Source organism: Alexandromys fortis, unplaced genomic scaffold, assembly GCF_014885135.2.
Source record: "Alexandromys fortis isolate MF-2015 unplaced genomic scaffold, M_Fortis_MF-2015_v1.1 scaffold_89, whole genome shotgun sequence".
In the NCBI taxonomy this organism is placed as follows: Eukaryota; Metazoa; Chordata; class Mammalia; order Rodentia; family Cricetidae; genus Alexandromys; species Alexandromys fortis.
The window spans coordinates 1,578,062-1,600,913 of NW_026067973.1; the positions used below are offsets into that span (position 1 = coordinate 1,578,062).

General features: G+C 41.5%; 1 protein-coding gene across 7 annotated transcripts in view; it reads right to left on the bottom strand.

Annotated features, from left to right (window-relative positions):
* Window positions 1-510: 510 nt before the first annotated feature.
* The window catches only part of Rnf214 (ring finger protein 214), a 48,760-nt gene continuing 26,418 nt past the window's right edge, over window positions 511-22,852 (bottom strand). For 5 of the 7 annotated variants that reach the window (XM_050156393.1, XM_050156388.1, XM_050156389.1 and 2 more), the window contains exons 6-15: window positions 20,020-20,159; window positions 8,251-8,347; window positions 7,928-8,016; window positions 5,943-6,033; window positions 5,640-5,738; window positions 4,181-4,557; window positions 3,934-4,066; window positions 3,406-3,510; window positions 3,025-3,120; window positions 511-2,863 (exon numbers count right to left, since the gene is read on the bottom strand). In XM_050156393.1, the coding sequence (XP_050012350.1) occupies window positions 2,798-2,863; window positions 3,025-3,120; window positions 3,406-3,510; window positions 3,934-4,066; window positions 4,181-4,557; window positions 5,640-5,738; window positions 5,943-6,033; window positions 7,928-8,016; window positions 8,251-8,347; window positions 20,020-20,159 (1,293 nt within the window). In that variant the 3' untranslated portion in view covers window positions 511-2,797. The remainder of the gene's footprint in view (window positions 2,864-3,024; window positions 3,121-3,405; window positions 3,511-3,933; window positions 4,067-4,180; window positions 4,558-5,639; window positions 5,739-5,942; window positions 6,034-7,927; window positions 8,017-8,250; window positions 8,348-20,019; window positions 20,160-22,852) is intronic. The other 2 variants (XM_050156394.1, XM_050156391.1) reach the window with 1 other exon arrangement.

The following is a 22,852-nucleotide window of genomic DNA, read 5'->3' on the forward strand; positions in this document are numbered from 1 at the left end:
CTACCATGAAATGAAAATGCCACATCCTGCTTTATAATTTTTACCCATGCTGGGAAAAACTGGCTTTTTCCCATCTTTTTCCAGGGGGGAAAACACTCAACCTAGTTGTTATTTACCCTAGTAATTGGTGTTTTATTTTTTTTTAAGGGGAAAATTTGCATTTATTTTTCTTTTGATGGTTAATTCCTTTGTATAATCTATGAACTATGATGTGTAAAACAGAAAAAAAAATCTTGACAACAGCTTCTTGCTTGTAAAAATATCTATTTTTAAAGTCTCCTGGAAAATTACTGGCATATCTCCACATGGCATGTGGGGGCTTTTGCCATTGGTCTACATGTATGGTACCATCGAGGCCCAGTGGACAGAGGTAATAGGGAACAGGGATGCAAAATTTAAATTTTTCTGACTATTTATTTCTCTGAAAAGAATAGAACCATTCTGATGAGGCTTCTGCTGCAGAGACCCACTCTCCAAAATGTAGCCTTCTTGGGGCTTGTTAATCATTCCTGTTTTGTTTTTTTTTTTTTCTCTTTATTCTTTTAGCTTCAAAGATTTTTTTTTTTTGGAAAGAAAAGTAATTTTTAAAATATTTTTTTGAGATAGCATCTCATTATGTAGACCAGGCTGGCTTCAAACTTGTAGCCACCCTCCTGCCTCTGCCTCCTGAGTGCTAGGATTACAGGTGTATACTGCCACCACTCCTTGACGGAAGCAGTGTGTGTGTGTGTGTGTGTGTGTGTGTGTGTGTGTGTGTGTGTAGCTTGGGGGGGGGTTGAGATAGGGTCTCATGATTACTGGCTTGTGCCCCTTTTTTTCTTTTTCTTTTCTTTTTTCTCTTTTTTCTCTTTCTTTCTTTCTTTCTTTTTTTTTTTTTGTGGTTTTTCAAGACAGGGTTTCCTGGTTGTCCTAGAACTCACTCTGTAGACCAGGCTGGTCTCGAACTCACAAGAGATCCACCTGCCTCTGCCTCCTGAGTACTGGGATTAAAGGTGTATGCCACCAATGCCTGGCTAGACACAATATTCTTTATACTCACTTCCAATTTACAGTTTTCAGGAGACACTGAAAGGTACTACACAGCTGAAGGCAGAGAACAATCTTAAGATTATAAGTCAGAAAATGAATTCCCACATGAAAAGAATAAAGAAAGTTATCTTCCACTTTGTCACCTTTTTTGTTTAAGACAGTACCATACTGGAGACAAGAAGAAAGAAGTACTTAATTAACCAAAGAAAGTAGATCACCTGACCTCTAAAAAGTTGAGTACTCAGGCCATTCCATTCCCCTTTTAAGATGCCAAGGTAATTCCCTAAATATGCTTGTCAATCAATCTGGACAAATAAGGCAAGAGAAAAGAATTCATCCATGAGCTCATATGAGGCAAGGAAGAAAAAAGAGAATTTAGTTAGCTTAGAAATGAGAAAATCTTTGCTATCCTAATACAAATTGCTAGACTCAACAAGCATTTCCCAATACCAGAATGGGAACATCAGTTATTGGTAACATAATGTTGCCCTTCCCTCAGATCCAATTCCTTTTCCCCCAATTAACACTTGTTTAATTCTAAAAAAGAAGGGAATTAAAGCCATTTACTATAGGAGTAAAGATAAAGATTGAAAAAAGAGTCAAGGTTCTCTGAGCCACAGTTGTCCCAGACATAAAAACCAGAAGTACTCAATAAGCAGAGATGGAAAGCCATCTCACTCCAGATGGGAATCTACAAAACATGGCTTGCGACTGTCAAGTCCCACCTCCCTTCATCTCACTTTGTCTTCACTTTATCCCAGATAGGGAATGTGTTCCCCATAGCTTTCTTGCTTCACAAATGAAAATCCAACATCCCATGATTATTCTACAAATAATTTTGCACAGACCTCTCACCCCAGTGCCTGTCTGGAGCTCACCCAAGGTCACCAAACAACTTGGTTGTGAACCAACTGCCTTAACCTTTTGAGGGGAAAAGAGAGCTAGATCAGGAGACCAGAGGAATGGAATGGGTGAGCACTTTGGAAGGCTGGCCTGTCAGAGGTTAGTGGAGGCCAAGCCAGTGGCAAGGGATGGTGGCTAGGCCCATGGATAAATCTATGATTTGTGCTTTTCTACCCAGGAAATAGAGTAGACAGAAGATGGTGGGAGAAATGGGACCTGATTATGTTGTTCTTGGACTGTGGATTTTACTGACGTAACACAGAATATCCTGTATACCTGATATCAATGTATAAATAATGAGCATTAACACAGTAAAATGTTCAATGAAAAATCAAACTATCAGAGTTACATTTCCCCCCCTCAATCAGTAACATTTTTTTCCCATTGGAATGGAGTGGCTAAAACAACACCAAGACTTCTGGAGGCCCCTGCAAAGCAAGGCATCTGGTTGGACAGCAGGTGAGCACCAGGCTTCAATTCTGCATACATGAGCCTTAAAAAAATGGACTAGAGGCTGAGCCAAACCAAAGCAGGATGGCCTGAGAGCAACAGCAATTTCCTAGACGGGTTAGACAACAGTCCTATGCAGCGATCATGATCTCCAGGCCAAATTAAACATCATAATCCCTATAGTCTGCAACTCCAAAAAGAACTGCAAGATGAGGGGAACAGGGTATATCTGCATTATATACATACTTTCATTACGAACATCTGAATACAGACTTCTATACACACATTACCTATATAATAAAAATGTACACGGCATGAGTATATGTCACTGTATAAATATAGAGTTTTAGAAATCTTGAACCCGCGTTTCCTGTTCACATCGGTTTCTCCTCTTCTTCCTCCCCGGTCGGGTCCATCATTTAAGAGTTGGGCAAAAGGGACAAGTGTCATTTGTGTTGGTCTGGGCCCAGAATTTGATACACTGGAAAGAAAGAGACACACATATACCTCAGACTTGGCTGGGAAATCAAAGTATGATCTAACTCTCAAAAGTTCTCATAGGGGCTAGATGCACTAGCAGGACTATTTCAGTGGTCTCTCCATGTTATGTGTTGTATGCACTTGCTAGTATTAAATACCTACCTCCTTGTGCAGCGCATGGGTGCAAGCCATCGGGTGCAACTCACTGGGCTGGACAAGTTTCTGACACATCAGACACAGTTTACAGGTGGGTGGAGCCTGTGGGACAAGAAAACTGGTCATAGCTAGCCAACCTCCGAATCACCTTGCCTGCTATGCCCATGACTCCATCCGTTAGTTCCATGGAGCAAAACTATACTTCAGCAAAAGAAATACAAGTCCTAACCTAGATTCTTGCCTAAAGTACTTGCAGCATGTTCCCAGTAGGGCTGCAAACAACCCTGCTGTGGAGATAATGGTTTCCTCTAGCATCCTTACCTGTAACCCACTCCCTCCTCACCCTGTGCTTCTCCACATCCCAGTGTTAAAAGAAAAGAGTCTTACATGTGAAGACCTTCCAGGGTATGAAACTTGGGCAGAAGGCAAGAACATTGGGGTACTGATTTGGGCCAGAGGAGCAGGGTACAAAGCCCGGATCCGACCAAGTGGCTGTGGGTAGAAATAATTTTAGAGTGAGGGAAGAGAGTCTGAGCAACAGAGCATGTATCAAAAAGAAACTGGGGCCAGCAGGATGGCTCTGTGTAAAGGAGCTTGCACGCAAGCCTAATGACCTGAGTTCAATTCCTGGAACTCACATGATAGAAGAAAATAGACTCCCACAGTTGTCTTCTAACTTCTACAATGTACCTATGAAAACACATCTCACCCCCCACACAAATACACACACACACAATAATAATAATAAATTTAATTAAAAAAGAACAACACAAAAAGAAATCATTTACTTTTCAAGATGAAAAGAGCAGACCAGATATCCCTGGCTCTGATGCTTATCACTCCCAATTTTTCTGAAGTTGGTTTCTTCCTCAACCTCTCAGTAGGTCTAAGTTCTCTCCCTGTAGCTCCTCTTACCTGAGTGCTCGATGCCACCCGTTCATGCTCTGCCAGGCGTACAGCTACCAGCTGGATTAATTCCTCCATGGTCAAGCCCGCCATGGTGGTACGTGCTGTCTTGATTTGCTGAAGAATGTTGGTCATCTGGGCTCTAAGAATAAACAATGTTGAGGGAAAGAAAAATCAATCTTTATGGGAACACCAACATTTCAAACCATAAACATTTCTCTGGCAGATATCTGAACTGATCCTTAACAACACTTACTTATTGCACTGTGGGAACCGAGTCAGCAGCTTCTCCAGGATCTTCTCCAGTTTGTCTACTGGTTGGGGCCGGGGAGTTTCAGTAGAAGCTTTAATACCGCCCAAGCCTGGGGGAGGCGGGATGGAGGCAGCAGGAGGCATGTGTGGACCATGAGGGCTGACCAGGGAACCCAAGCCAGGGCTATTTCTCCCATGTGAGCCAGGAAGAGGTGGAGATGGTTGGTTGGACTGGGAAAGGGCAGGGTTCAAGATTGGAAAAGACAAAGAGCGAGGATCTGCACTGGGCATAACCATAGGCATTGTGACCTGCCCAATAGAGAAGGGCATCCGAGGGGTCAGAGAGGGACTGGGCTGAAATACTTGAAGCATGAAATCTGCCTGTAAAGGGAAGAGGTGGAGGACAAAAGAGATGGGGAGAAAAGATTAGGAACTGGAGCAAGGGATAAGGAGATAGTTCAGTTGGTAAAGTACCTGCCTTGCAAGCATAAAGACCTGAGTTCATATCCCAGTAGCCTCATAAAAGCCTATAGAGGGGCATATATCTACAACCCAATGCTGCGGGGTAAAGACAAGCATATCCCTACAGTGGCCAGCCAATGTAGCCACTCCCTGAGCTCTAGGATCACTGAGAGACCCTGTTTCAAGAAATAAGGTAGCCAGGCTGGGTGTGATGATACATGTCCTTAATTCTAACCCTAAAGAGAAAGAGACAGGTGGATTTCTGTGAATTTAAGGACTGCCAGTTATACAAAGTGAGTTCCAAGCCAGCCAGGGATATATAATAAGACCCTGTCTCATAAATAAACAAAATAAAATAAAAATAAAAATGTTGAAAAGGTCAAGGCCGGGCGGTGGTGGCGCATGCCTTTAATTCTAGCACTCGGGAGGCGAGGCAAGTGGATCTCTGTGAGTTTGAGACCAGTCTGATCTACAAAGGGAGTTCCAGGACAGGCTCCAAAGCTACAGAGAAACCCTGTCTCGAAAAACCAAAAACCAAAACGAAAAGGTCAAAAGCAACCTAAAGTTGATCTCTGGCCTAAGTGCATGGGAACACACACACACACCTGCATGCACATGTACACACACACACACACAAGCGGGCACTTATATATATATTATATAAAAAATACACACAAAATTTTTTTAGGAGCCAGAAATAGTGGCACACGCCTTTAATCCCAGCACTTAGGAAGTAGAGGCAGGTGGATCTCTGTGAGTTTGAGAGCAGCCTGGTCTACATAGTGAGTTCCAGGACAGACAAGGCTACACACAGAAATCCTGTCTAGAAAAACAAAAATAAAAAAAAAAATATTTTAAGAGAGAAAATTGGGGCAGATATCAATGAGTAGCTCTTACATTCCTAAACTAAATGGGGATGACCCAATGTCCTCATAAAAAGAACAAGTAGACCTTGACTTTGCCTATAATACAGAAAGACTCCTCAAAGTCAGCACTCTTACCTCTGAGGGGGGTGGAGGCAAAGTGGGGGTAGGGATCTGAGGAAGACTGCTCAACTTGGCTCCATTTCTCACTAGCTGGATATGACTATTAAACTGGTCCTGGAATGAAAGGAAGAAAAAGAATTGTCCTTTACTGCTAGGCTGAACAAACCTCTGGGGAAAACAAGCTGCCTACTTCTCAGGAAACCACGGGCGTGGAGCAAGCTCTGAGCAGCAATGCAAAAGGCTAGATACCAACCCACTGTCAGGAGAGTTTAAGCACAAACTGGGGCTGACTGAACCATCACGGTTAACTACACTTACCCGAACATTCTTTTTCATTATCCGAACTCCATTCAGTCTTGTTTCCCACTCCTGTTTGGAACGAACTGTCTCCAGTGTTGGAGGAGTTGACCTTTCAAGAAACAAAGAATTTACAGAATTCAAAATACAAAACAACAACATTTTTTTTTTTGGTCTTTTGAGACAGAGTTTCTTTGTATAACCCTGGCTGTCCTCAAACTCACAGAGATCCTCCTGCCTCTGCCTCCTGAGTACTGGGATTACTACCTCTTGGGTAAAAATCAATTCTTAATTCATGTAAAATACATACTTAAAAAAAAAAACCACCACAACCAAAAACTCTTAGCTGGGCATTGGTGGTGCAAGTCTTTAATCTTAGCACTTGGGAGGCAGAGGCAGGCAGATCTCTGTGAACTTGAGGCCAGTCTGGTCTACAGAGCAAATGCCAGGACAGGCTCCAAAGCTACACAGAGAAACCTTGTCTCCGAAAAACAAAACAAAACAAAACAAAACAAACAAACAAACAAAAAACAACAAAACTAATCTATATCTCTCCACCTTCAATGATGATGACACAAAGACAACTGTCCTAAAATTGTAGTCACTTTCAATTCCAGGAAGAAACAAAACTTCCAAGGAACAACCACCCTCCAGATGAGGAAAATCATCCATGAGCCTGCACTCTAGAGGAGAAGTGGTCCTCTTGTGGGAACCAGACTGATGCCCTCAAGTGGTAACACCTAAAAGGACTTCTTCAGATCACCTCGCAGAACAAGAATTGAGACAAATATCAATAAGACCACATCTTGAGCCAGACTAGCTAATTAGTTACCCCTCCAGCCCCTTGTCCCAACTCCTCTATTTAAACCTGAAGTTCTGTGCCACATGATGGTGTATATAAACCAAACACTCTGAAGCTAGAGGCAGAAGGATCAAGTGTTCCAGGCCAGCCTGGACTACACAAAATTCCATCTTAAAACCCTAGGACTAGAGTGATGATGATGGCTCAGCAGTTAATAGTGCTTACTTCTCTTGCAGAGGAATGAAGTGTGGTTTCTAGCATCCACAATGAGCATCACACCATTGCTTATAACTCCACTGTGGGGGACCTGACAGCCCTGACACTTGTCTGTGGGTACCTATACACATGGGCATATAATCATTCAAACACACACATAAATCTAAATAAAAATAATCTTTTAAAAAACTATATAAACAGATCAACCCAAAGCTCATGTTGGCAGGTGGATCTCTGTGAATTTGAGGCCAGCCTGGTTTACAAGAGCTAGTTCCATGACAGCCAGAGCTGTTACACAGATAAACCCTGTCTTGAAAAACAAAACAAAAGTTCATGTTGATACTCCAAAGATAGTTTTGTCATCTCTAGGTCTCTTTATCTGTTCTTTCCAATGTGGAAACATTGATTACATGTTTCCCGCTTTCCAGCATTATGTCTCATCTCTTTAGTTGATGAGTGACTGAGCATAGCCTGCTAGGCCTGCCAGAGCCTGTGCTTTTGTCCGAAACTCATTACACCCTGAGACACAGTTGTTGGGAGCAAGTGCTAGAGAAACCCAAGAGTCCAAGTCATCTGCATCACATAACTGATATCACCTTTTTGTCTGATGTAGCCACCCTGGCCTGAAACTTTCAATCCTCCTGCCTTGGACTCCTAAGTACTGGGATCTTGCCTGTTTGAAAAATGCTATAAGAATCCTCCAAATCCTGTGGCAGACAGAGGAGGAATGGCCATGGGAGAAACAAAGCTTCAAAAACCTTCAAGACCTATATTATGCTTTGGTAGTCTAGCAGATAGTATTTACGCAAACAGAAGTCTGATAATAAAAAGTGCAAAGCTATAAAAGGAGGAAAAAGTAAGAAAGCGCAGAACATGGACGAGAAATCTTGAAAAGTTATGGGTACGCATACAGAGACAGACTTAAGAGTCCTATGAAGACAGACGTGAGCCAGGCCTGCTAACCTAGGCTTCAGAGGGAGGCACTTACTTGAGGTAAGTCAGATGCAGCTCTGCTTCTTTTTCTGCTTCTTCCAGTTTCAACACCAGCAATTCCTTCCGGCTCTCTAGTGACAGGATCTACACACATCCATGCATGTACACATGAGTATTTGTACACACACACACACACACACACACACACACACACACACACACGGGAGTGGGGGAGGGAGGAAGAGAAAGAGAGAGAGCTTTATATACACAAACTACCTATAGTTAAAACAAATGCCTCCAGGCTTTTAGTACTCTATCAAAACTGTATAGCCCCTGGAAGTACAAGATCAAGTGTGTATAAACATTGTCTCTTCTTACCTCTGCCTTCCAGGCCCGCTCTGTCTCTTCCATAATGTTCCGATTGATTTCACCATCCTGGGTCTTAAGTCTATCCAGTTCCATTTCCCACACTTCTCTGTACAGTAAGAAGCCAAGAACAAGATTAAGAAAGGAAATTTAAGTTTGCTGAGCAACAGCGAGGCAAAAGGAAAACCTGTCTGTTCTGCTAGGGCTGCTACATGAAGCCTCACTTTCAGGATTCACTTCAGAGACAGAAAAATGCTATGTAGGGTAGTCTAAACTGCAAACAGGTCCAACATTGGAAATGTTCACTTCTCCACTTGATCAAATAAAGTTACCTAATGTAGGAAAGGAATGTCTTAGAACCGAAACCCAGTTGGGCATGGTAGTTCATGCCTATAATCCTAATTCTTGGAAGGCTAAAGCAGATAGATGGATTGCTTTGAGTTCCAGATCAGTCTAGACTACAAGATAAGAATCTGTCTCGAAGAAACAAAACCACTCATTACGAACAATGTTCCACATATTTAGGACATTCAAAACCTTTATGTATTTCTTTTACTTCGCAGTGTGTCTTTCAGTGCTGGTAGTGAAGTTGGGTCATTTATAATTCAACTTTAACTCACAATCAATCAAGTATTTATTACTGGCTTACTAATCTCTACTTTCCTTAACTACAGTAAAATTCTTCAAAAGCAAAGTATGAACTATGTGTGGTAGTGGCTCAGAATTTTGATAATACTTGAGAGCTAAAGACAAGAGGATTGTCACAAATTTAAGGGCAGTTTAGGCTACACACTATATTCTAGATCAGCTTGGACTACATGGTGAGATTCTATCTCAAAACCGAAAATGTCTACTTAGCATTTCCCATTTTTTATACATCTCCTTCATTTTAAAATGCTTGCCCCACCTCCCATCCTTAGGGTATAATATGTTCAGGGCTAAGGTAACCAACTATTCTGGTTCGCCTTGCATTGAAATATCTCTAGGAGATGGGTCTTTCTGTGTTACACTGGGACAGCTGACCCTCTTACTGAGGACTGAAGTGGCCACTGAATAGAGACAAGAGGAGAATTTTCTCATATTACATTTGACTGTGAGCTGAAAGCATGGATTTCCCAGATTCATGGAAAGAACAGAATGGAAATGTTTTAAGCTGTCTTTGATGGTTTTGCTTTTTTGTTTGTTTGTTTGTTTGTTTGTTTGGTTGGTTGGTTTTTTGAAACAGGGTTTCTCAATGTAACAGCTCTGGCTGTCCTGAAACTTGCTTTGTAGACCAGGCTGGCCTCGAACTCAAAGAGATCCATCTGTCTTCTGGCTCCTGGCCTGCACCACCACCATCTGTAGTATTTTTCCATTTTTTTTTCCAAACAAGGTCTCTATGCCCATATTGAACTTAAACTTACATCAATCCTCCTGTTTCAGCTTTCCCATTGCTTAAAGTATGAGTCAACATGCCCGGAACCGGAGTCCTCTGGAAGAGCAGCTACAGAGCTCTCTCTCCAGCCCCAGAAGCATTTCTCCTAAGAGAAGTGTCTAAGGCTTCTCCCTTCACATGGTCTTGTTTATAATCCAATTCTCCACACATCCCTACCCTCTATTTGAGATTCTGAGTATGTTTAGTATGTACATGCTCATTCATTATTGACATAATCTGCTTTCTACAGACAGTTCTGCTCATCTAACAGACCTGAGTAGGTGAGCCACAAGGTCTCCAAATTAACTTCTATCCCAGGAAGAATTTTCTACCAGTCTTGTAAAGGCTTATTGTCACATCTTCCTGACAAACACATAAGCTTCAAGTTCCAAAAAAGCCTCCAAAATTAGAATCTTCTCACCATAAGAATATGTGAAAAGGAATAGAGTGGTGGTGGTATATGCCTTAATACAGCACTAGGGAGGCAGAGGCAGGGAGATCTCTGTGAGTTCAATGCCAACCTGGTCTACAGAGAGAGTTCCAAGACATACAGGCCTAAACAGAGAAACCCTATCTCTAAAAAACCAAAAACAAACAAGAAGAATATGTGAAATCAAATGGTGTCACACCTAGCTTACCATTTCTCTCTGTAATGGGATAATTATAGAACATAAGAAAGACTTGCCTTCTGGGTCTGGTGATATTCTTGAGGATGACAGATACTGAAGGAACAATCTGACCTTTACTAAATACACATATCACTACATATGTATTTATATATGCACATATTTATATCAGAAAAATCCTCTTGTACCTATGGGAAGATCCACATATTTACAAACAAAAATTCTTTCCCTTTGGGCATTTGGCCACATTTACTTTATTAGCATCTGTATAAAAGAGAACTATTGGTCAGTACAACAAAAATGGATAGGATGGGATAGCAAGATAGCTCAGTGAAGAAAGGTATTTGATGCTAAGTCTGACGACCAGAGTTCAATCTCCAGGACCCACATGATAGAAGATGAAAAACACCTTCTGCAAGCTGTGCTCTGATCTCCACACATGTGCCATAGTATGTGTGGGTACATGTGCTTGCACACATACACACTGGCTTAGTTAGCATTTCTATCACCTATGATAAAACATCAGGATCACTGAATCATTTAACCCTTTTAACCCCAGCACTCAGAAGGCAGAGGCACGTAGATCTCTATGAGTTCGAAGTCAGCCTGGTCTATAGAGCAAGTTCCAGAATAGCTAAGGCTACTTAGAAAAACCCTGTTTCAGAAAAAATAAATAAATAAAGATTAAAATTAAAAAAATAATAAAATAAAGCAAAAAAAAACAAAAACAAACAAAGGCATGACCATAAGCAACTTTTGGGAAGGAAAGGGTTTATATTTATTCTGCTTCCACTTCCATATCACGGTCTATCACTGAAGGAAGTCAGGGCAAGAGCTGACCCAGAAGCCATGGAGGAGTGTTGCTTACTGGTTTGCTCCCTCATGACTTGCCCAGCCTGCTTTCTTCCAGCATTCAGGACCATCAGCTCGGGGATGGTCCCACCAACAATGTGCTGGGTCCTCCCACATCAATCACTAACTGAGAAAATGCACCACAGACATGCCTACAAGCCAATCTTATGGAGGCATTTTCTCAATTGAGAGTCCCTCTTCCCAAATGAGGCTAGTTTGTGTCAAACTGACATAAAACTAGCCAGTACTGTAATGGAACACTGTGAAGATGTGTTGCTCTCATTGGTTTAATAAGGAGCAAAATGGCCAATAACTAAGCAGGAAAAGGTTAGGGGAGATTTGCAGATAGGATAAGAGCTTGGGGATGAAGAAGGCAGAGTCACCAGGAGAAGCAAGATGAACATGCCATGTTGAAAAAAGGTACAAAGTCACATGGTAAAGCACAGATAAGAAATTGTATTTTTTATATGATCCTAGACAAGTTACTTAATTTTTGTAGACATCGTTATCTCCATTTATAAAGACAATAATGACTACATCATGGCTTTGATGAGAAAGAGAACTGAGGAAGCACAGGTAAAGAATTAGCTATGAAGCTGGGCAGTGGTAAAGCACGCCTTAAATCCCAGCACTTGGGAGGCAGAGGCAGGTGGATCTCTGTGAGTTTGAGGTCAGCCTGGTCTACAAAATAAGTTCCAGGACAGTCAGAACTGTAACACAGAGAAACCCTGTCTTGAAAAACCAAAACAAACAAACAAATCAATTATAAGCTGGATAGTGGTGATGCAGGCCTTTAATCTCAGCACCCAAGAGGCAGAGGCAGGGGGATCTCTGAAATTGAGATCAGCCTGGTCTACAAAGCAAGTTTAAGGACAGCCAGAGTTACAACGGAGAAGTCCTGTTTGGAGGGAAAAATTAGTTATATGTAGCAACCTACACCTATGATCAGGCTGAGACAGGATTATTAAGAGTTTGGTGTTAGCCCTAGACTACATAATGAATTTCAGGCCAGCCTGGGCTACAGTATAAGACCCTGACTCAAAAGGATGCTTTTAATAAGATATCCACCATATGAAAAGTAATTTTAAAAACTCAAAATATATGGTTTTCTGGGTTTTGTTGTTGTTTTTGTTTTTATTTCCTAGCAATGCTGAGAAATGAACCTAGGATCTTGTTTATGCTAGGCAAATGCTATAAAACTGCACTGTATCTTCTTTCCAGATAAATCCTATTTTTCCATTAAGATTTGTTTATTTACTTACCAGAGATAGGGTCTCACAAGAAAGCTGTATATGGCCAAGAATTTAATAAGTAGACCAGGCTAGCTTCAAATTCACGATATCCACCTGCCCACGTCTCCCGAGTACTGGGGTTAAAGACATCTGGCAGGATTTATTTATTTCTTACATGTATGATTGTTTTGTCTGCATGTATGTCTGAACACATTCTTGTAGTGTCCAGGTAGGCCAGAAGAGGTGTCAAATTCTAGCACTGCCTTTATAAACCACTGTTAGGTGCCTGCCATATTGGTGTTGGAAATAGAACTGTTCCAAAAACAGCAGTGTGTGTCTATAATCATAGTACTTTTTTGTTTGCTTGTTTTGAAGCAAGGGATTAAAGGTGTGTGCCATCACCACCTGGCCAATCACAACACTGCCATATTGAGATGAGAAAGAGTCCCTGGAAGCTTAGAGGTTAGCTGGCAAAATGACAAAGAGACCCAGTCTCAGTCTCAAAAAAAGAGGGCAAGGACTGATACTCAAAGTTGTTTTCTGACTTCCACATCCACATACTGGCATGTACATATGCACACACAGGCACACAGACACATACACACACAGATTTTTAAAATTAAAGACAAAACAAGAACGAAACTAAAGACAAAACAAAACTTGTGATTTGAAATGGTTGCCCAGGACTGGAGTGATGGTTCAGTGGTTGAGAGCACTGGATGCTCTTGCAGAGGACCTGGGTTCAGGTTTCAGTACTAACATGGTGGTTTACAATCATCTATAATTCCAATTCTGGAGGATCTGATGCCCTCTTCTGACTTCCATGAGAAGCAGGTATGCACATAGTACACAGATATGCATGCAAGCAAAATATTCATAATACATAAAAATTATAGTAAATCCCAATTTTTTCTTTTTAATTTTATTAATTTTTATTGAGCTCTACATTTTTCCCTGCTCCCCTCCCTGCCTCTCCCCTCCCCTTCAACCCTCTCCCAAGGTTCCCATATTCCCAATTTACTCAGGAGATCTTGTCTTTTTATACTTCCCCAAATTTTTTTCTTAAACAAAAAGGTTGTCCACTACGCAGGTCTAACATAACTGACTTAAGAATTTCCTTGCTGCCAGGAGGTGGTGGCACAAGCCTTTAATCCCAGCACTGGGAGGTAGAGGCATTCGGATCTCTGTGAGGCCAGCCTGGTCTACAAAGCAAGTTCCAGGACAGCAAGGGCTATGTAGAGAAACAGTGTCTCAATAAAAAAAAAAAAAAATCCTTCTTATTACTTTTTAAATCTAGATGACTATGTGAACTTTAATCTTTATTGTGGATGTGTGCGATCCTGTGCGTACAGATGTTTTGCCTGTATGTATGTCTGTGTGGCATGTGCATGAAGTGTATTTGAAGGCCAGAATAGGTGGTGGATCCCCTGGGACTAGAGTAACAGAGGTTCCATGTCAATCCTCTGTAAGAGCATCAGTGCTCTTGACTGCAGAGTGGTTCTCCAGCCTCTTCCTTGTTATTTCAATTTCACAATTATAAATAATGCCAAAGCAGCATCTCTGTGTGAAGACTAATGCAGGTTAATGACAAAGTGATGCAATTAGATGTGAGAGGCCCTGAAACTAGGTCATTTGGTCCACCCCAGCCTCACTACTCTGCACTGCTTGCCCAGTGAGTCTTTCTGTGCCTTGTTTTCCTAGAGTATGAACTGGGGAGGACACAGGAATTGACCTTCCATACCACCACAGTGCAGACTAAATGAGTTAATGTATGCAAAATGCCTAAGACAGTCTCTAGCATAAGTAAGATCCCCCAAAATGCCAGTTATCATTTGTATGCTACAACTACTTTCTCCAGGAAACTAAAATACTAATATATTTTTTCTTTTTTTTTCAGGCACAGTAGCACATACCTTTAATCCTAGCACTTGAAAGCATAGCTAAAAGGATCTCTTTGAGTTTGAGGTCCTTCTATTTTATATAGACAGGGCTACATTATGAGAATCTGATTCCAAAACAAAACATTTTCCCCAACAAGTGGTTGTAGGAAGATGGCTACCTTGGAGTTCAGGCGCAGATGCTAAGTATCCCATGAAACACACTTAGAGGAGAGATAAGAATTAGGATTTCTGAGTCCTCAGTCAAAGGCCTTTCTTGCAGAATTATGTTACATTCTAGATAAGTGCAAAGAAAAAAAAGCAGAAGGAAAACCTGGGGACAATTAAGTAGATACAGTCAGCTGTGGAGTTCAAAGGTGTATTTCCTGAACTTAAGACAACCTAAGAAATCTTTTCTTTTTCTTTTAGTGTGTGTGAGGGCTCTAATAGAGCTCTCATGCAGTTCTGGCTTGCTGCAAATGTAGAGGAAATTGACCATGAAATCCTGATCCTTCCATCTCCACCTCCTAAGTGCTGAGAATACAGGTACAAATCACCATGCCAGGCTTTAAATCAGTTTCTTTTTTTTTTTTTTTTTAGTTTTTCGAGACAGGGTTTCTCTGTGGCTTTGGAGCCTGTCCTGGAACTAGCTTTGTAGACCAGGCTGGTCTCGAACTCACAGAGATCCGCCTGCCTCTGCCTCCCGAGTGCTGGGATAAATCAGTTTCTTGAAACAGTGCAACCATACATAGAATAGTTAGATATAGAAAAACATTACTGGGATAAATTTTTCACTAATTCAACATCTTTAACAGTAGTCTCAATGTGCTAAACATTTTTTTTGTTTTGTTTTGTTTTTCAAGACAGGATTTCTCTGTGGTTTTGGAGCCTGTCCTGGAACTAAGCTGGCCTCGAACTCACAGAGATCTGCCTGCCTCTGCCTCTCAAGTGCTGGGATTAAAGGCATGTGCCACTACCACCCAGCTCCGGCTGTTTGGTTTTAAGTTTTGTTTTTACTTATATGTATGTATCTCTGTGTATGTCATGTGTGTGTGGATGTCCATGGAGGTCAGAAGTGGGCATTGAATTCCTGGGAGCTAGAGCTATAGGCAGTCATGAGCCACCCTATGTGGGTGCTGGGAATTGAACCTGGGTTCTCTGCAAGGGCAGTAAGTGTTCTTAACTGTTAAACCATCACCCCAGGTCCAGATTTTAAATGTTTGTATAAAAAACTGTATCAACACTTGAAAGATCTACAAAACATTGGGCCAGTATTTAATAAATGATGCACTGTGTTATCAAATCAACTATGGGATCCATTCAATTAGTATAAAGATTATTCTAAGAAGATACTGAGATTCCAGAGTTGCAGGGGAGAAAAAAAGTTCTTGGAATCTCCTTTATGAGAGCCAAAGCAGCAACTTCTAGACAGCAAACCTGTCCCAAACAGCTCACAATGGATCTTCTCCAGAGATACAACAGGAGCCATCTACAGGCTTCCTCTTTTAGAGAGCACAGCCCTTCCAGTACATGCGCAGGCTGGAGGTAAATGGTGTCTTTTTCTACTTGAAAAAGTAGAAAATGTTATTTTTTGAGACAGAGTCTCTTCACTAAACCTACAGCTCAAAGATTAGCTAGGCTATCTAGCTGGATAGCTCCAGGGATCTGCCTCTCTGTGCACCCCCAGTGTGTGCACAGAGTGGGGGTTAGAGAGATGCTAAAGGCCATGCCAGCATTTCACATGGGTGCTGGAGACCCAAACTCAGTTACTTGTGTTTGTACAGAAAACACTGAGCTATCTCCTCTTATGTTTTGAGACAAGGTTTCTCATGGAACCTGAAAATTATCAATTCTGCTAGACTGGCTGGTCAATGAGCTCAAGGAATCTTCTTGTCTTGGTGCCTCCCATCCTCAGCAGCAGATTACAGATGTGTGCGGCTATCCCTGGCTTTTAGTATTTGCTGAAAATCTCAACTCGGGTCCTCATGCTTGCTTGCACGTAGGCACTTTACTGCCTAAACCACCTCCCCAGTTCACAGACAGCCACATCTACTAAAAGCTCATTTTTATTTCCACAAAATGTTCCCTAGGCACTCTTTCTCACCCCTCTCCAGAATCATTTGTGGACGACATGGATGACTCAGTTGGTAGAGTATTTGCCTTGAAAGCTCAAAGATCTGAGTTGAATCTTCAGACCCCACATAAAGTGCTAAGCATGGTGGGAGTACACACTTATGATCCCATCGCTGGGCAGGACAGACAGAAGACCCCTGGGGGTCACAGGTCAGCCAGTACAGCCTAAATGCTGAACTCCAGGCCAACGAGAGACCTTCTCTCAAAGAAGGTAGATGATGTTTCTAGATGTGACACCTGAGGTCACACACATACACACAGGCTAATTTTATGTCAACTTGACACAAGCTAGAGATATTTGGAAGGAGGTAATTTCAAATGAGAAAATGCCTTGTGGGTAGTGCCATCCCTGGGCTGACGGTTCTAGGTTCTATAAGAGAGCAGGCAGAGCAAGTCATGGGGAGCAAGACTACAAGGAGCTCTCCTCCATGGCCTCAGCATCGGGTCCCGCCTCTGGGTTCCTCCCCTGCTTGATTGAGTTCCTGTCCTCACTGCTTTTGATGATGAAGGATATGGAACTGTGAATGAAAGACATCCTTCCCTCTCCAAGTTGCTTTTTTGGTCATGATGTTTCATCATAGCAACAGTAACACTAAGTAACACACACACACACATACACACACACACACACACACACGTTTTCTTCCCTCTTTGCCTAAAAAGATCCCACAGAATCTTAAATTCTAACCCCTTTAAGTTAGTGGTCTCTAGTAGTTCTTCCATGTGTATACACATTGCACAGACAAACTGTTTTTTCTTCTTATTGTTCTGGGAATTTAATTTGCTAACCCTAAAACGGTACAGGAAAAGTTTTTCTTCCCTTTGATAAAATACATAAAAGATGCATTCAAGCGTTAAGGTATTGTAGGACATGCCTATAATCCTAGCACTCTGGAGGCAGAGGCAGGCTACGAGCTTGATGCCAACCCAGTCTACACAGCCCGCACTTCAAAGTGAGACACTGGTTTAAAAATTTTAGGCAGACCTGGTGGCACAAGGCTATAATACCAATTACTCTGGAGTCTGAAGCTTGGGAAGTCAAGTTCAATGTTTCTCTGGGTTACAAAGTTAGTTTTAAAGCTAGCCTTGTCAACAGATACCCTGTCTTAAAATAACAAAAGTAGGCTGTAAATATAGCCCAATAAACCAATTTAACCTTTTGTGGTAGTTTGAATGTAATTGGCCACCATAATCTCATAGGCAATGGCACTATTAGGTGTGGCTTTGTTGGAGTGGGTGTGACCTTGGAGGAAGTGTGTCACTGAGAGGCTGGGCTTTAAGGTTTTCTATGCTCAGGATACCATCCAGTGTCTCAGATGATTTCCTGTTGCCTACAAGGTGTAGGACTTACTGCCTGCATGCCACCATGATTCCTGCCATGATGATAATGGACTGAACTTCTGAAACTGTATGTGTGCCACCCAACCAAATGTTTTCCTTATAAGAGTTTACTATGGTCACGGTATCTCTTCACAGCAACAGAAACAATAAGAAACTTGAAAACAATTTTTCATGGAAAAAAAAGTACTATTTATGTTAACATGTAAGTTTTATGTTATCTTAAAATAAATCAACACATAAATATATTTTTGCCTTAGTTTCTGGTTCAGTGAATACTGATAAAGAAAATAGATACAAAAAACTGTTATTTAGAGTCCTTGTTAATCATTAATATATAAGGGTCCAGGACACAGTGAAATCAACAAGACTAATTCAAGCAAGTGGTAAGGAGGGCAGAATGATATTAAGTTCCAGGCCAGCCTGTGTTGCGGGAGGTCCTTCCGCCCCTCCAACCAATAGCTGCTGTGATACCAGCCGCATATAAAGGGTATACCTCAAACAAACAAACAAACAAATGAATCTTCAAGATCACGAATAGTTCCACTATTAGAATTAATGACTTGTAGTTTTCAATCATAGGGAAGAAAAGGCAGTCAGAAGTACAGAGAGTGTAGTAACCACAGTCAAAGAAAATTTGTCAGAGACTAGACAGGATTATAGACTCATTTCTATTCTTAAAGATGTCCCATGATGAGCTGCTACATGTCCATGTGCGTACCTCATCTTCCCTAAATCAGCTGTGCAAACCATGGCAGAGCCAATGCTACCATCGGTGGGTGCTAGCTGTTATGATAACTAGCAACATGAAAGGCAATGCTCACCCTGAAGAGATTTTACTATACTGTTTGAGAATGATCATTGTGACCCACTTCTTCCCTTCGCCACCCAGAGACAGGGTTTCTCTGTGTAACAGCCCTGACTGTCCTAGAACTCGCTTTGTAGACCAGGCTGGCCTCGAACTCACAGAGATCTGTCTGCCTCTGCCTCCCAAGTGCTGGGATTAAAGGTGTGTGCCTCCTAATCATTCACCAGATTCTCATCAGAACTGGCTGCCCTCCAGACACTCTCCCTAATATTCTTTTGAATGTGGAGGTGCCATAGTGAAGGACTCTCACTTTGGAAAACAAATCAGTAAGTGAGCTTGCTATTTACTTTGGACTTAGCATTTTACATGCTTACAATGGCCAAGTGTTTCTCAATAAATAAAAAATTAAACCAATGTCAGCAGCATTTAAATAACATTATCATTGAATTCACAATTGTGAATTTTCAAGCATGTGATTTCAAGCAACTTGGAAAATTGAGAATTCAACCAAATTTAAGGTCTATCTTGCTCTTGTCACAGTATTAAAAAGAGGACCCGCTCACTAGGTCATTCTTCTGTAAATGGTGTACAGTTGTGCTACTCGTGGTGCTGAAGAGCACAACTATTCAAAACATCCCTGTGACCTGAGCTTCTGAAGAAAAGAATGACACTCAGGATATAAAGCAAATAAAATAGGTTTTAGAGTAACATAGGAATCTTGACCATGGGGACTGGAAAGATAACTCAGGTTAAGAACACTGGCTGTTCTTCCAGAGGTCCTGAGTTCAATTCCCAGCAACCACATGGTGGCTCACAACCATCTGCAATGAAGTCTGGTGTCCTCTTCTGGCCTGCAGGCATACATGCAGGCAGAATACTGTATACATAATAGTTAAAAAAGAAATAAGCCTGGTGATGGCACACAGCATTCAGGAGGCAAAGGCAGGTGGTTCTCTGTGAGTTTGAGGCCAGCTTGGTCTACAGAGAGAGCTTCAGGACTGGTTCCATAGCTACAAAAAAACCCTGTCTCGAACCCACCCTTCCAAATGGGGCTGTAGAGATGCTCATAGCAAAATATTTGCTATGCGTGCATAACAAACTAAGGTCAGATCCCTAAATTCCTAAAATGGGGCATGCAATACTTCTGTGTGGTAATTCTGGAACAGACAGATACACACGTTATAAAGTATAAATAAAAGATACAAAAAAAAAAATACATGCATGCTTGGAACACTGCTAGTTAACAGTGTACCTTCTTTTCTGAGAAGAGGTGCTGGGGACTAAGCCCAGGACGAGACCACTTTGCTATATCCCCAGCACTTACTATCATTTCAGAGTAGCACCAACTCTCTGAACTTCTTTATTTTGTGTAACATAGGGTACTGAGAATATGAAGTCACTGGAGAATTCGGATCTGTTTCTTTCTCAAATGAAAACAATGGACTGGCCCTTAGCACAAATACACCTGCACACAGGATCTATTTTCAGCAGCAGCATTTACCTTCTGCCTTTCTCACAGAGCTTCTCAATTTCAGCTTTCAGGTCCTGCTCCTTTTGCAAGAACTCCTTCTTTTCTTTCTCTATCTTCTTCTTGGTTTCTTCCCGTTTTATGGTCACATCCTGAATAGCCTTTAGTATCTCCTAAATCCCACACAATGATAGTCACACAAATAAAAAAGGAAATGTTAGTTTTTGGTGTTTTACGAGTTTGTTTTAATCTGAAAGTTGATTGTGTGTATGTGGTGTTAGGGTTCTAAACAAGAACCTGGTACATAATAGGCAAGTTCTCTATCACCAAGTTACACACCCAGCCAGCCCTGATAGGTTTATGTTTTGTATTGTTTTAAGATAGGGTCTTACATAACCCAGGCTGGGCTTAAACTCAATACGTAGACAAAGCAGGCCTTGAACTCCTGATCCCCTGGCATCCACTTACACTTATTTGGCTGACAAATACATACTACCTTGCTCAGTGGTTTTGGTTTTCTGAAACATGGTTTTACTATGCATCTTAGTGCCCTGACTTCCTCTGCAGCAGCCCAGGCTGGCCTCAGACTTGCTGCAGTCATCCTCTCTCAGCTCCCCAGAAGCAAATGCTGTTGATCCACTACTTTCACCCTGATTGTTCATTCAATAGTTATGGATTTATATGCTGATTTATTGGAATTGAACGGAACTGAAAGAATTGACTTCATAAATTACTGATATAAAAGCCAAACCTCTAGAAGAAGGTTTTGTGAACATAGACTTCAACTCAACAGTGTTCTAAGAAACACTGAAAAATGGAATGTGGGGGCTGGGGAGATGGCTCATTAATTAAGAGCTCTGGCTGTCCTCCAGAGAAAGGTATGATACCCAACACCCACACAATGTCTCACAGCTGTCTGTAACTCCAATTCTAGGGTATCTGATGTCCTCTTCTGGCCTCCCAGGACACTCGATGCACAGACATACACAAGAGGCAAAACACCCATATGCATAAAATAAAATTTTTTAAAAAATGGAATGTAGCAGGGTGGTGGTGGTGGTGGCGCAAGCCTTTAATCCCAACACTCAGGAGGCAGAGGCAGGTGGATCTTTGAGTTCAAGGTCAGTCTGTTCTAGAACAGCTAAAGCTGTTACACAGAGAAACCCTATCTTGAAAAACCAATAGTAGTAATAATAATAATAGAAGTAAAAATAAAAAAATAGAAAATGAAATATGATAGGCTGGAGAGATGGCTCAGCAGTTAAGAACACTGGCTGCTCTTCTAGAGGTCCTGAGTTCAATTCCCAGCAACCACATGATGGCTCACAACCATCTGTAATGAGATCTGGTGCTCTCTTCTGGCCTGCAGGCCTATACACGCAGACAGGACCCTGAATACATAATAAATATATAAATCTTTAAAAAAATGCAATGTGAGACTGGGGAGACCTCAGTCAGTAAAGTATTGGCCATATAAATATAATGATGAGTTCAAGTCCTAGAACTCACATAAAACAGCCAGGCATGGTGGCATGTACTTCTAGCTCTAGAAAGGAAGAAATAAGGGGATTCTGAAGCTTCCTAGACAGTCAGCCTAGTTCTAGATCCAAATGAGCATTTCTGCCTCAAAACACAAAAAGTGGACAGAGGCTAAGGAATACCTGAAGGTTGACCTCTGGCCTACACACACATCTGCACATATCCGCATGCACACTTGCACATATACACGTGAAAACACACACACACATAAATTTATTTTAAAAGGAATATACTGGCTTGTGTAGCAAAGCTCCAATAAAGACTGAATAGATATCTGTTGAGGATTCTTCCTTCAGGTGGGAGTCGCTACATCCAACAAACATGCTCTTGATCTTTATTATAGTTCTGCTTTACTGTAAGTGGAATTTTCTGTTTCTTTGCTGTGCTGGATACTTTTATGTCAACTTGACACAAGCTACAGTCATCTGAGAAGAGGGAGCCTAAATTAAGAAAATGCCTCCATAAGATTGGGTTGTAGGCAAGCCTGTAGGACATTCTCATAAAGTGACTGATGGGGAAGGGCAGAGTCAATTATGGGTGGTGCTATCCGTGGGCTGATAGTACTGTAAGAAAGCAGACTGATGTGAAGCAGGCCAGTAAGCAGCACACTTGTATGGTCTCTGCAGCAGCTCCTGCTTCCAAGTTCCTGCCATTTGAGTTCCTGTCCTGACTTCCTTGGATGATGAACAGTGATGTAGAAGTGTAAGCCAAATAAACCCTTTCCTCTCCAACTTGCTTTTTGGTTATGGTGTTCATAACAGCAATAGTAATCCTAACTAACACTTTTGCTGTCTTACTATATAACAATAGGAAAAAATACACATACGTTTTTATATATTTTTTTAAATATTTATTTATTATGTATACAGTGTTCTGTCAGCTTGTATGCCTGCAGGCCAGAAGAGGGCACCAGATCTCATTACAGGTGGTGGTGAACCACCATGTGGTTGCTGGGAATTGAACTCAGGACCTCTGGAAGAGCAGTCAGTGCTCTTAACTGCTGAGCCATTTCTCCAGCCCCATTTTTGTATATTTATAAGAATACATATACACAAAGGTAGTCACCTGTAACAATTATCCTGCTTCACACAACTCTGTCCATAACAGTAATTGATGTGTTAAGTGTTTTGTATTATATTTTTATATTTTGTTCACTGATGTTTGGGTAGTCCTGGAGAGCCTGCTCAGGGCCTCCCACAAAGCATACATACTACTCCTAAACTATATTCTTGACCCATTCTGTTAAAAGTTTATCAGATTAACTGAAACTTTTTGAAACTACTTTTCCAATCTAACCTAATTGGGGGGGGGGGGGGTGGGGGGGGCG